At 37.9% G+C, this 14,531-nt stretch overlaps 2 protein-coding genes and 2 long non-coding RNA genes across 9 annotated transcripts in view; 2 read left to right on the top strand and 2 right to left on the bottom strand.

Annotated features, from left to right (window-relative positions):
• Positions 1 to 2,425, top strand: part of LOC138013497 (uncharacterized) — a 22,333-nt gene extending 19,908 nt beyond the window's left edge. The window contains exon 3 of the long non-coding RNA XR_011125247.1: positions 967 to 2,425. This is a non-coding gene — a long non-coding RNA (uncharacterized lncRNA). The remainder of the gene's footprint in view (positions 1 to 966) is intronic.
• Positions 1 to 14,531, bottom strand: part of LOC138013491 (uncharacterized) — an 18,221-nt gene extending 3,690 nt beyond the window's left edge. For 2 of the 6 annotated variants that reach the window (XR_011125242.1, XR_011125238.1), the window contains exons 1-2: positions 14,454 to 14,531; positions 447 to 503 (exon numbers count right to left, since the gene is read on the bottom strand). This is a non-coding gene — a long non-coding RNA (uncharacterized lncRNA). Of the gene's footprint in view, positions 1 to 446; positions 504 to 10,512; positions 10,610 to 12,471; positions 12,971 to 14,453 lie in introns of those variants that run through there. The other 4 variants (XR_011125239.1, XR_011125237.1, XR_011125241.1 and 1 more) reach the window with 2 other exon arrangements.
• LOC138013478 (uncharacterized) lies at positions 2,578 to 9,958 on the bottom strand. The gene is made up of 6 exons (XM_068860563.1): positions 9,364 to 9,958; positions 8,070 to 9,233; positions 6,762 to 7,166; positions 6,152 to 6,299; positions 5,737 to 5,954; positions 2,578 to 4,996 (listed from the first exon to the last, which is right to left on the bottom strand). Exons 1-6 carry the CDS (start codon positions 9,574 to 9,576, stop codon positions 3,422 to 3,424), a joined length of 3,723 nt encoding a protein of 1,240 aa, XP_068716664.1. The 5' UTR covers positions 9,577 to 9,958; the 3' UTR covers positions 2,578 to 3,421.
• Positions 9,999 to 14,531, top strand: part of LOC138013476 (tetratricopeptide repeat protein 28-like) — a 126,673-nt gene continuing 122,140 nt past the window's right edge. Inside the window, exons 1-7 of the mRNA XM_068860561.1 lie at positions 9,999 to 10,134; positions 10,642 to 10,686; positions 10,944 to 10,992; positions 11,678 to 11,725; positions 11,966 to 12,014; positions 13,658 to 13,705; positions 13,946 to 13,994. The gene's annotated coding sequence lies outside the window, so the exon portion shown is untranslated. The remainder of the gene's footprint in view (positions 10,135 to 10,641; positions 10,687 to 10,943; positions 10,993 to 11,677; positions 11,726 to 11,965; positions 12,015 to 13,657; positions 13,706 to 13,945; positions 13,995 to 14,531) is intronic.

Genomic DNA, 14,531 nt, shown 5'->3' with positions numbered 1-14,531 from the left:
AAAGCTATATTTTTGCTCTGACCAGCATGTCGTTCCATCATAAAATGAATGTGACCAAAAAATTAAGCCAAAAGGACTTTTTTTTGCTTTTTTTACTTATTCCATTAAGTATTTTATTTTGTATGCAAAATGTTTGTTTATAGTGTATATAATTTTTTAGTTAGTCTTGCACAGGCTCATGACAAGACAGTTATAAATAAATGCGGTATCATAAAGGACCAAACCTATTTTTTCTACTTGTACAGGAATGGTTTCTACTGAAAACTTAGGAACCTAATGAAGAACCTACTTTAGCCTAAATTGCCAATCACTACCCCCAAATATAAGAACTTGTTTTGCCAAACTTGGAAAAATGTAGGTTCTTACACGCGGGTTTTTACTGTATCTGGATGTATATATACTTTCCAGTCACAAACTTAAATAACTTACATATAACTTAAGCTTACCGATTGTTGCTGTTGCAGTTGTAAAAGTTCTAACTGCATTTGAAGAGCTTTCATTTCCTGCCGAACATAAACAAATAACAACATTTCTGTCATACTTGTAAACTTACTCTCAAAATATTTATGAAACTGACAACAAGAAAATTAATGGCTCAAACCAACTTGACCCGCTGTCTTGATTCGCTTCGTCGACTGCGCGTTTTCTCAGTTTTTTCAGCACAATAGAAGCCTCTACACAGAAGATTTTTGTTTGTTTTTACGAAAGGCAAAACAACGTGTTTTTTGCCGCAAACACGACAGCCAGCCCAGGACTCTGATTTTAAAGTTGTCCTACCCCCGTTGCCCGTTGTCAACGCAATTTCTGTTATCAACTCCTTCCCTCGGGCCAATTACACATTTCCATCATGCGTGTATGTCGGTATTGTTTTTACATTTATTTTGTAGCGGTCACGGTCATTCAGTTGTAACTGACGCACGCACGCAAACAATCCACCGATATTGATTACCATTAATTTATTTGTAGCTGGGTTCCTTGTTCCTGCACAACACGTTCCAACGAAGACTTTGCCAGGTAATGAGACACTCCTAATTGATTATTTTTTTGTTGTTTGATTGAACTATACTGCTTTCTGTTCTTTAATTAGTTGTACATTGTGATCACATAATATGCCTTATAAGCCTGCTTTAAATTAAACTCTTTACTGTTTCTAATTGTTTAATAGCAAGAACAAGTAATGCATGCGTGATAAATTTCCTACTCGCCTCTCTTTTCTTTTCTTTGGATTAAAGTCAGTAACTATGTCGGCACACATTCCTTTTATGCATAACTTAACTGTTTATGTAATGGTCCGGCTAAAAAGCAGGCAGAAAAACAATAGCCCGCGGCAATAGCGTCGGTTAGTTAAAATGTGCCAACATTTTTAATCAAATTAAGTTCGGCTGTTCCCATTGGTGTAAGCAGCTAAAAGCGCGAAATTTGAATTTCAATGAAAAATGTAATCGACTTGCCGTCTAAAAAATTAGATTCTGTTTCGTAGAACAAATCATTATGCCTTCAAAAACTATGTTTGTAAATATCGTCAAGATTCTATGCGCCATTTGCCGTAAAACTAAGATTATAGCTCAATGCGTGCAGTACGGCGTCCGACAGCGATATGCGATCAAAAAGATACCGCTCGGGCTGTCATATTTCTGATTGAACACAGACTACTCGCGTTGCAGACTAAAGTCGCAATTTGCCGCACTGTGTCATCTGCTTACCTTTGTAGCATGGCTTCATCAGGAAAACAAAAGTTTTTAGACCAGAACTCCGAGGCCGGGTCATCGGCAAAGAAAAGTGCTTCTTCAGTAAGTGCTTGTTTCGGTTCAATTTGCTTGCAATCAAGTTGTGGATGTGTTTCACGCAGCACCATATAATTATTCTCCACTATTTGATCACGATTTAGTGATTGAACATCCATCCATTTTTTCCTACATAGAAAAGTCGTTTCCTGAAGCTGTATGGAAAGATCAACTTGTCTAATAACAAGTTAAGAGCCTTGGACGCCTTTTCAAAGGGTAAAGATTTTGACGAAATCTCCCGCGAACTGAGCATACAAAGGGCTACCGCCGAGGTTTATACCATCGATGCATTCGCCGCCGGTGAAGATATCGACACGGACCGCTTGGCAGAGCTTCTTAAAATTACCGAGGAGTCATTTGCACAACTTCATCAATTGTTATCTTTGAAAGACCGCCTGAATGAAGTTAAAGAAGCTGTCCCTGAAGTCTCTTACAACCAAATTCGTTTTGTTCTGGCATGCATGATCAGAGATGTTGTAATTCATGTAAAATGATATTACTCAGTCCAGTGGAGTCAGTATTCTGTTTGTAACATTTTATATTCTAGACTGTTAAGTTCCGTTTTTAATGAAAATGATTATGTTGTCTTTATAGCGGATTATTTCTAGGCAAGACGAAAATAAAATTGTTCCAAAACTGCACACCGCTTTTTAGTGATATGAAACTACGGGAAGGAGGGTGGGGTTGGGGGCGGGGCAGGGATCTTTGACCATGGAACAACTCTAGTGTCATTTGGTAGGAAGGCAGGGGAGATTACTGAGGTGGTTAGGATAAAAAAGAAAGGCTGCAGTCATGCTACGTTCAACATAATGTACTGATGTTTTTCTCTGAAAATGGCAACATCAATTTCATGTAAGATGCAGTTAACTGTGCGAAACGTTTCACCTTTGATTGACGAAGAAAATTACAACATTCCAAGACTGAGGGATTTCATCTCCAAGGTGACAAAATTGTTTGAAGAAATTGTTGCCTTTTCCAACAACTTTGTAAATTCTAAAAAAATAATGTATTTACACCCATATTCAAGCATTTCATAACAAAAACTAAACTATTCCATGGCAGTTAAAGGACCCCAGTCAGCCTCCTCCATTTTCGACGCCATCGAAATTATTGATCTTGCATGGTCAAGCGAATTCTTATTGCTTTACTGTAAGTTGTGTTCCAGAAAGTGTGTGATTATCTGTTGAAGTTCCACAGTGGTTTCCTTTCTTTTGACATCCTCTGAAAAAAATGTACTAGCCAAACTCTCGCATGTAAACAGAAACAAAGTTGTGGCGGACTAGGGCCCTTTAAGTTTAAAAAAAAGAAAAGAATTATTACTTATGTGAAAATAAATATCCTTTGTTCAGAGTTCAAACAATAAAAAATAAATCAGAAAAATGATTTCAGTCACTTTGCATGATTCATTAACTATGCATAATTACTGAACTGTACAAAATTTACCTAACTATTTCAAGTATTTCAATACTGACAAATATTATGGTTGCAAGTCAAAAATAATAATGCAAGTGAATCTAGCAGTTGCATGTTTTGTTTACAATGCATAATTTTCTACCTCCCCCTTTTTTCCCACCTCAGGCAATCATGCTAGGCATAAATACAACTAAAATATATCTTATTGCATGGCAGTAGCTTCATCAGTTGTAGATAACCTCAGTCATTGAGCCAATGGTGAGAGGGCAGTGCCAATGAAAATTCATCATCTTGTCAATCCACTCTGCAAATGCCTCTCCATTTCCAGGTGACACACTTGCAATCAAGGCTCCACTGTCTTTATGGGAATGGGAGTCCACAAAGTACAAGGTTCCACTGTCACACATAAGGAACATTGTCCTTTCAGAAGAGAAAAATAAATGGCAACTTCTCTGAGCTCCAAGTGCTAATGAATTTAAGTGTTCGGCAAGTAATTCCTTTGGCGAACCAAAGAAATCTTTTTGTTGTCCCAAGTATGCCACACCACATTCTTCTCCCGCAATTTCCACAGCCTCGTCTACATTCACATTTATGCCTTCATGGTCAAACAACTCATCATGTAATTCATTGCCAGATGTTATTGCCCACTCAAAGACCTCTCTCCAAACATTGGACAATGTCAAACCTTGCTTTGGGACCAGAAGACCTTTTGATGCCACTTGGCCAAAATACAAACAAATGAATGCACAGGCATTACTCCCATTCCTGCCACCAATTGTTGACTGGCTGAAGTCTTCAGGAAATGACCACTCTGTCACCACTTTGTTGAATTCTGAGAGATGACCACAAATACTGGCAGGCTGTATAGTAGGTGGTACACTGGCCAGGGAAGTGGATGGTAGCACACTGGCAGATTGTGTGGCACTTGGTACACTAGCTGATTGTGTGGCACTTGGTACACTAGCTGATTGTGTGGCACTTGGTACACTGGCTGATGGAGTAGCATGTGCTACATTGGAAGATGATGTGACTAGTTGTACAATAGGCGACGCTGTGGGTAATGTTACTGTAACAGGTGACACTCTAGCTGGTGTCCTAACACTAGCCATACTTGATTGTGCAGCAGTTGGAACACTTGGTGTTGCAGCAGAAGAGAGTAATCCAGCCTGAGCAGTGGTTTGTTTGTTCTTGCGGTGGTAGCTGCTCCACCATGACTTGATCTGGGTGGCCGAGAGAACTTCTAAGCCTGCTTCTTCCATTGCTTTTATCACATCTTTTGGTTCAGCTCTAATGCAGTTTACTGCTTGTCTATTATAAAATTCAATCATTATATCTTTCTGGGCTTGGCTAAATGTGGTTCTTTTTCCTGTACTATGCTTTAAGGCATACCCCATTTCTGGTCGCTGCGAGGAGTGCTGGTCAACCTCCAGTGGAATTAGAGTAGCAGCTGCTGGTGGTTCCACTGCATGTTGTATGAATCGTACAGCATAGGTCTCTTGACTGGAGCCTGAGAAAGGAGATGGACAGTTTGGTTCAGGTGCTGGGTGATCATCTGCCACTGTGGCTCCAGTTGCACCTGCAATTGGAACTTGACGTCCAGAGATTTGCGAAAGCTGAACCTTTGTCTTGCTTATTGTCTGCCCCATGCCAGCCAAGGATCTTAAGATTATACCATCACTTAATGAACCTTCGACCGGAAATGTGAAATTGCCAAACAGGGAAATGTCTTTCAGTGTCCCAACTTTCTTAGCCTTAGACCTATCAATCGTCAACTTCTTACAGGATGCATTCTTCATCGTCTGCAAGAAAAAAATTATAATGAAGTTTATTTTCTCAAGGATATTTAGGATATTGTGAGAGTATAAAAATAGTCTAAACACCTAACCTAACCTAACCTAACCTAACCTAACCTAACTTAATCAAACCTAACCTAACATACCATACCATAACCTAACCTAACATAACATAACATAACATAACATAGCATAACATAGCATAACATAATGTATCATAACAATTTATTCAGGAAGTTACCACACAAATACAAAAACACTCTGAAGAGGGGAATCATGTGGTTAACCCTGTCTAAAAACAACTTCCCTGACTAAAAACTATAAAGATAAAATTTAACGGCTACTGATTTAGTAAATTTTCAAGAAATATTCAAATAAATTTTTAAGAAGTCTACTCTAAAATGCATTTAGGAGTACGTAGATTTCAAGTGTAAAAAGTACATAGATTAGGTGTATAAAAAGGCTTTATACTAAACATCTTACAGACTTGCAAGAGGTTATATACACTTGCACAACAAACAGAAAAATCTAAAACATTGTTACCGTAATTGCATTTCATAGTTTTTGATAAATGCATTTCATATTTCTGACAATGGAAAGTTTGTTATAAACATCACCTGTTAAAGGTGCCTTTGAACAACCATGTGATCCATTTATTTTATGTTTTAAGTACAAAATCCAATTAGATAAAAGTTACTTGTAGCCTTTTCCCCATTCCTTTAATTCACTGAGATTCAAACAATTACCTTAATCAAATCTGCAACTTGTCCCCCACTTTCCAAATCATTTCCTAAACGCACCCATCGTACAATTTTATGGCTGATGTGGGCAAAATGGGAATCCAGCCTAGACTTGCCCTCTCCTGCCTCAAAATTGTTGTACTCCTTGAGTGTAAAATTGAAAACACTGTTGACTTCAGCAAGGTAGCACAGAACTCCACTGTTATGGTAATGGGGACCATTGTCTAAAACAAAAGCAAAGTACATAAATGTAAGTTGAAATTTTTTGAATGGAATGGATCATTTCTATGATCAATTTTAAGAATGATGCCAATTTAGACAATTTTAACTTCACAAATGAAAAGTGTACGACACATGTTTTCCTGTTAAGAAAACACACTAGAAGCTAATTTCCATACAAAATAAACTTTATTTCCCTTACCTGAAAACAGGTATACAGAAAAGCCTGGATAAACTGATTCCAGCCACTTGAAACCAATGTCCAGGGCACTTTGTGTGAACCAAGCATCTTGTTTGGTGTCATCAGACCACAAGTCAATAACCTCAATATTTCGCAGACCCTCTCCTACCTACATGCACATGTGTGGAAAAGAAGAATGACTAATGCTTACTTACAGTTATTCACTCAAAATGAGTCCAGCAATAAACCCGACACCGCATTTGAGGAATACTGATACAGTGTATACTAAAATTAAAAGTATCAATCCTTGAACAAGTTGACATGCACAAATTAGGTTACTACCTACTGACAGAGCCTGTACATGATTAGACAGGTCTCGTCATGAAGAAAATAAACAAAGTACAGCCAATGGTCCCTAATCATGAATAAACTGAGCCTATCAAACTATACAATGTAGAGTCAAAGTACTCTGTGTTGTCACATCTGTCCAGAAAGTACATGTAGTCATTTAGCTTACTAAAGTCTCTACAGACCAATGCCTAATCTATTTGTTTCTAATGATAATCAATGCTAAAATGTTATGGCTTATAAATGAATCAAGAAACAAAATGGGTATGGATAAATTGTTTACCTGAGCAATGACAAAGAATCCATGAAGGGAGATTCCTCTTTTACCGTACCATTCTCGCTGATTCTCTCTTACTCTCATTCCAAGTTCAACTTTCATTTTGTAATCGATTATGACCACAATTTCTCCTGGTGCAAGGTTTTCAAGGATATATTGGTAGTATCCCCCTTGATGTTTGGTGCGAATCAAATGTGCAAGGTACTCTTTGTGATTTGTTGAGACCTCCTTCCAGTTCTTCAAAAGTATGTCCCTCTTCTGCTGATCATTAATCCTCTCCACTCCCTCGGTGACTTGTTGCCTCAACTCATGGAACTTTTCTAATGCTGGCAAAAGGTGATCATGTTGTGACTGACAATCCCCAAGAGCATAGTCAAGGCACAGTTCGGCACAACTGGAATGCCTCTCAACCTACAATCAAAGTAAGTATTGGAGTGAAGCGACATTAGGCAAATCTGTTAGTACTTCATGGACCACTTCTTAAATGTATATTCTACAAATAAAGGTACCAAAGGTACATAATTACTGACCATGTACTGTATGTGTAACTTTTCTGATTATTTAGAAAGCATAAGAACAGATTTAGGGATTTTTTCCCAACATACTGTATACACAAGATCATACACTGTAGCTTTCCTTAATAGATATGGGACATTGTTCAAGAAATAATGTGCAACTTTGCTTTGTTTTTCAGTAATGTGTACAGGGCTGCAAATCACAAGAAAAACTTGGTGCGACATCACATCACAAATTAACGTCAGTTTTTTATGCATCTGTCCTGTTATTGAGCATGAATTTTGTCATAACATTGTCAAAGTAGCTGTGGATCCACAAGGCAATAGGTGAGTGGATCCGTAGAATACTTTGACAATGTTATGATGAGATTCATTGTCAATAACAGGGCAGCTACATTAAAAACTGACATCAATTTCCATTTTTCCGATAACAAATTGTCAAATTGTCCGCTCTCATTCATTGGCACAACATATAAGTTATAGATTCACGTGTCTGTCTGCTCATTGACAATAAAAATTAGCCAACGAGCGTGCAAGAATTTCTGTATTCATCGTAAAAATGAACTTTGCACTTTGCCTTGCCCTAATTTACATCTTACAAAAATCACATCCCTGTACAATCCTGTACTGAGAACCAAAGAACATCAATACAAATTTTTCAGTCCAAAAAGGATAAAACAAAGCCACTGCGAATTTATCGGAAAAATGGTATTTGTAGCCCACAAGGCTACATTTATAAGCTCTACAGGTTGTATGTGATTATTTACAAACATACACGTAGCAAACATTGCACTTGTACCTGCTTACTAAATTTCACTTTGAGAAACTTTTGATATTCTCTGCAGACTTGTACAAGCTGTGGGTGTGAATCAGCCAGTACTCCTTCATTCTTTAGCTCATCAAGGAGACACAGGAGAGAGTCAAAGTTAGAATGACCAAAATCATCACATAAGTTACAAAGACCAGCAAGCATTGAGTTTGAACGAAAGTTCTTTGGAACATGTGCATAAATGTAACTTCGCTTTACACCATTTGGAAATTTCAGCTGGTATTGCTGAATGACATCTTTGATGTCACACTGCCAGTAGCGAACACCTGTCTCTTTTCCATCCACAAGAACACTTCTGCACGATGATGGTCGGGAGATATCATCTTGATGAAGGAACTCCTGAAATTCCTGAATTATTTCAGGACTCACAGCTTGCCTGGTAAACTTCAGTCCACCTTGAGGGACACCACCCCTGCCAAACAATATGGCATGTACTCTGGCAGCTGTGATGGTGCTTTTTGAGCAATGGAAATATGATTGCAGTACTGATTGGCTGAAGTCCCATGCCACAATTGAAAGAAGTCTTCGACGTTCATCACTGCACTTGCTTACTCTTCCAATAACTTTCGCCATCTCCGTCCTACTCTTTTTTCCTTGAATGTCTGCCCCATTTACTTCCAAGTTGCTTTCTTTCATACTCCTGCCAATCAACAACTTCTGAGAAACTTTTGCTCTCTGGGCACGAATTAGCTTGCTGGTTTCCTGGTGTTTGGATTCCACGTAATCTTTTGCTAATGATCTCAAAAATTTATCGTCATTTCCAGTTTGAGGAGGCCTTTGGAACAAATCTTTATAATTGGTCTGGAACTTTTGACACTGAATAATGTCTCTCATTATAGCACGAGTTCCAACCTCACCGAGAGAAGTGTAGTCTGCCACAAGATTCTCTATTTTATCTAAGATTTCATTTCGTAGGTCTCGTTTTCGCCGTTCTTGAAGTACTTCGTAGCTGAATCGAAGATTTGTCTGTTCAGGACACTGACATGCTTTGTCTTGAGGAAGTGCTATAGTGTCCAAAGCTGGCAATTCGTTCGATGCTGCCTCCACATCAACATCAAAGAGATTTTGATCCTCGTTTTGATATGGATCATCGTTAAAGAACTGCGATTCCTCTTCTCGTGCATCCCTCTCAGCCTAACAATGAAATATTTCGAGCTTTAGTATTCTGAAAACACTGGTCTTTCACAGTCAGGAGAAACTTTAGGCATGGTTAAGATTTGGAAAAACAATAGGTGCGGATTTCTAAAAATTCACTACAGCTTACCTCGAGTGTTTCACATTTTCTTTGAAGCTTAATTCTGTCCCGGCAGAAACTACAAATCTTCCTTTTTCGTTCTTTGTGCCCAGAGATACTAAACCTTCCTTTAGCACAGAACTTTTCCTCGGCGTAAGTTGTTTGAAACAGCTCCTTGATGCTCGTATCTCCGTGACCCCATTCCGCGTGATACGGACAACAACAAAGCTTCTTGAAAGGCATTTAAGATAATTTACCGACGATTTAATACCATAAAATTGAACTATGTATAATGAAAAAACTCCGATAGACTGTAACATATAGATTACATAAACATACGGTGAAGAATTTTGCTTCAAATGTCCAGGGAAGAAACTCTTCGATCGCAATCCAAAATGGCGTCGCGCGTGATACATCACGTTTTCGTCTCTAACTTCTGATCGGCGCATAGAACAATGCCCAAATTTGGCCGAGAGACAGAGATCAAGGGCATGGGGAAGAAGAAATCCAAAAAAGGTTTTTTTTTCATTTTTTTCTCATCTTTTTTCGACATTTTCCGATATTAGCCAATCAGATGCCTCGATTGGAGTGAAGTTAAAAATTAATATTTCGCAGCTTCTAAGTACTTTTGCCGCTGGGCTGCCTGCTTCTTAGCCGGACCATTACTTATTTTCTGAGTGATCACGATCATTCAGAAGCTTGGCTGGTTGTCACGAACGCAGGCACGCACCGCGCACGCAAACAATCAACCAATGTTGCTTGCCATTAATTTATTTGCAACGACTCGAGGAACATATCAAGGTAATAAGTAACATTAGCTTGAGGGTGTAAGAAATTATTTGTTTCTTGTGTGATGGAACCATGAACTGCCCACCATTCTGAGAAAGTAAGTAAATGATATGTATCTTGAATTATTCCTGAACAGAGAAGGTTTTAGTTTTTGAATTCGCTTAGATTCAAACTTGAGGGTGCCACAAAGCAAAATGACGATTGAGAAAGCATTCAATCAGTTTTAGCCATGACAAACTCTTTATGTCTACTCGCTTTAAAGTCTTACATAAAGCTAAGCAAGACCAGAGCCTCGTATAATGCATGCGTTCTCATCACAACTTTGAACCTTGCCGAGCGAAACCATGTATTTTGTGAGTTGTCCCTAGCAATCATGAACAGTCATCTCACCTCGCTCCGTTCTCTTGAGAACTTTTCAGCTTTCCGCTCCAGTTCCACTCTTTTTTGCATATTAGGCATAAATGATTTGTGTTATGAAAGTTAAAATGGATAACCACATTAAATCATCAAATTTTGCAGAGTCATTTCTTGTTGTCAACCTCACGTCGATTAGTACCCATTTTGGTAAGTTGCTCACTGTTACTCATTTCTTAATAACACGAACAAGTAATAATTTATGTGTGATAAACCAGTTCTGACGAATTTTGCGTTACTTTTTGTTGTTTTCTCTTTAGTCAGCTTGGATCAAGTTACTGACTACGTCAGAATTCCTGATATGTTTATTTTCTAAAGTGATCATGATCACCGTCACTCATGATCAGTTGCGAATGACGCACCCAAATGATCCACTAGTATTATTTATCCCTTAATTTTTTGTTCAGCCGGATTCATTTTTCCTGCTCACAAGGTTTTAAAGAGGAACATTGCAAGGTATTTGGTAATATTAGCTTGCTTGGTGTAATCAGATATTTGTTTGTCGTTGCAAGATGATAAGTAACAATTAGCTTGAGGTGTCGCGGTGGTAAATTATTTGTTTCTTGTGTGATCGATTTACAATGTAAAAACTGCCCTCCATTCTTTTCTTGCACATCGAGAAAGTAAGTAAGTAAGTAAATGATGTATCTTGAATTGTTTCTAAACAGAGAGGGTTTTTAGATTAAAAATTGAGGGTGTCACAAAGCAAATGACGATGAAGAATGCGTTCAATCAGTTTTAGCCATAACAAACCCTTAATGTCTACTCGCTTTAAAGTCTTACTTAAAGCTAAGCAAGATCGGAGCATCGTATAATGTACCCGTTCTCGTTACGACTTTAAACCTCGCCGAACGAAACCATTACTTGAGTTTTTCGGAGCAATGGAACAGTCATCTCACTTCGATCAGTGTTCAAATTGGACTGCTTCACTGGTCAGTTGCGCTGTTTGCTCGAGTATGAAATGACTTCTCCTTGCTGCTCCATTTGTTAGTTCTCTTGAGTCGGAATTTTCAGCTTTCCGCTCCTGTTCTACATTTTTAATGCATACTAGGCATAAGGGAATTTTGTTATGAAAGTTAAAAGTTTTCCTACAAGATTCGATAATGCATGGATAACCACATTAAATCATCAAATTTTGCAGAGTCATTTCTTGTCGTCAAGGACTTCGCATTGATTAGCATCCGTTTTGGTAAGTTGCTCACTGTTACTCATTTGTTAATAACACGAACAAGTAATTTATTTGTGATAAACCAGTTCTGATGAATTTTGCGTTACTTTTTGTTTTCTCTTTACCCAGTTTGGATCAAGTTAGTGACTAAGAATTCCCTACATATTTATTTTCTGAAGTGACCACTGTAACTCATGATCAGTTGCAAATGATGCATCTAAATGATCCACCGGTATTATTTATCCCTTAACTTTTTTTCAGCCGTATTCAGTATTCCTGCTCAGAAGGTTTTCAAGAGGAACATTGCAAGGTATTTAGTAATATTAGCTTACTGGGTGTAATAAGTTATTTGTCTGTCGTTGCAAGGTAATGGGTAACAATTAGCTTGAGAGGTCACGGTGCTAAATTATTTGTTTCTTGTGTGATCGAACTATATACTGCCCTCCATTCTTTTCTTGCACATCGAGAAAGTAAGTAAATGATGTGTCTTGAATTCTTCCTGAATAGAGAGGGTTTTTAGTTTTTGAATCCGCTTAGATTCAAAATTGAGGGTGTCACAAAGCAAATGACGATTAAGAATGCATTCAATTAGTTTTAGGCATAACAAACCCGTAATGTCTATTTGCTTTAAAGTCTTACATAAAGCTAAGCAAGACCAGAGCCTCGTATAATGTACATGTATGCGTTCTCATTACAACTTTGAACCTCGCCGAACGAAACCATGTATTTTGTGAGTTGCTCCGAGCAATCATGAACAGTCATCTCACCTCGATCCGTTCTCTTGAGAACTTTTCAGCTTTCCGCTCCAGTTCCGCTCTTTTTGCATACTAGGCATAAATGATTTGTATAATGAAAGTTAAACGTTTTCCTACAAGATTCGGTAATGCATGGATAACCACATTAAATCATCAAATTTTGCAGAGTCATTTCTTGTTGTCAACCTCACATTGATTAGTACCCATTTTGGTAAGTTGCTCACTGTTACTCATTTCTTAATAACGCGAACAAGTAATAATTTATGTGTGATAAACCAGTTTTGACGAATTTTGCGTTACTTTTTGTTGTTTTCTCTTTAGTCAGTTTGGATGAAGGTACTGACTACGTCAGAATTCCTGATATGTTTATTTTCTAAAGTGATCATGATCACCGTCACTCATGATCAGTTGCGAATGACGCACCCAAATGATCCACTAATATTATTTATCCCTTAATTTTTTGTTCAGCCGGATTCATTTTTCCTGCTCACAAGGTTTTAAAGAGGAACATTGCAAGGTATTTGGTAATATTAGCTTGCTTGGTGTAATCAGATATTTGTTTGTCGTTGCAAGATGATAAGTAACAATTAGCTTGAGGTGTCGCGGTGGTAAATTATTTGTTTCTTGTGTGATCGATTTACAATGTAAAAACTGCCCTCCATTCTTTTCTTGCACATCGAGAAAGTAAGTAAGTAAGTAAATGATGTATCTTGAATTGTTTCTAAACAGAGAGGGTTTTTAGATTCAAAATTGAGGGTGTCACAAAGCAAATGACGATGAAGAATGCGTTCAATCAGTTTTAGCCATAACAAACCCTTAATGTCTACTCGCTTCAAAGTCTTACTTAAAGCTAAGCAAGATCGGAGCATTGTATAATGTACCCGTTCTCGTTACGACTTTAAACCTCGCCGAACGAAACCATTACTTGAGTTTTTCGGAGCAATGGAACAGTCATCTCACTTCGATCAGTGTTCAAATTGGACTGCTTCACTGGTCAGTTGCGCTGTTTGCTCGAGTATGAAATGACTTCTCCTTGCTGCTCCATTTGTTAGTTCGCTTGAGAATTTTCAGCTTTCCACTCCTGTTCTACATTTTTAATGCATACTAGGCATAAGGGAATTTTGTTATGAAAGTTAAAAGTTTTCCTACAAGATTCGATAATGCATGGATAACCACATTAAATCATCAAATTTTGCAGAGTCATTTCTTGTCGTCAAGGACTTCGCATTGATTAGCATCCGTTTTGGTAAGTTGCTCACTGTTACTCATTTGTTAATAACACGAACAAGTAATTTATTTGTGATAAACCAGTTCTGATGAATTTTGCGTTACTTTTTGTTTTCTCTTTACCCAGTTTGGATCAAGTTATTGACTAAGAATTCCCTACATATTTATTTTCTGAAGTGACCACTGTCACTCATGATCAGTTGCAAATGATGCATCTAAATGATCCACCGGTATTATTTATCCCTTAACTTTTTTTCAGCCGTATTCAGTATTCCTGCTCAGAAGGTTTTCAAGAGGAACATTGCAAGGTATTTAGTAATATTAGCTTACTGGGTGTAATAAGTTATTTGTCTGTCGTTGCAAGGTAATGGGTAACAATTAGCTTGAGAGGTCACGGTGCTAAATTATTTGTTTCTTGTGTGATCGAACTATATACTGCCCTCCATTCTTTTCTTGCACATCGAGAAAGTAAGTAAATGATGTGTCTTGAATTCTTCCTGAATAGAGAGGGACTTTTTAGTTTTTGAATCCGCTTAGATTCAAAATTGAGGGTGTCACAAAGCAAATGACGATTAAGAATGCATTCAATTAGTTTTAGGCATAACAAACCCGTAATGTCTATTCGCTTTAAAGTCTTAGTTAAAGCTAAGCAAGACCAGAGCCTCGTATAATGTACATGTATGCGTTCTCATTACAACTTTGAACCTCGCCGAACGAAACCATGTATTTTGTGAGTTGTTCCGAGCAATCATGAACAGTCATCTCACCTCGATCCGTTCTCTTGAGAACTTTTCAGCTTTCCGCTCCAGTTCCACTCTTTTTGCATACTAGGCATAAATGATTTG

Source organism: Montipora capricornis, chromosome 8 (genome assembly GCF_036669925.1).
Source record: "Montipora capricornis isolate CH-2021 chromosome 8, ASM3666992v2, whole genome shotgun sequence".
Classification (NCBI taxonomy): Eukaryota; Metazoa; Cnidaria; class Anthozoa; order Scleractinia; family Acroporidae; genus Montipora; species Montipora capricornis.
The sequence above is the reverse complement of the archived record's forward strand: the minus strand, read 5'-3'. Positions and strand labels throughout refer to the sequence as shown.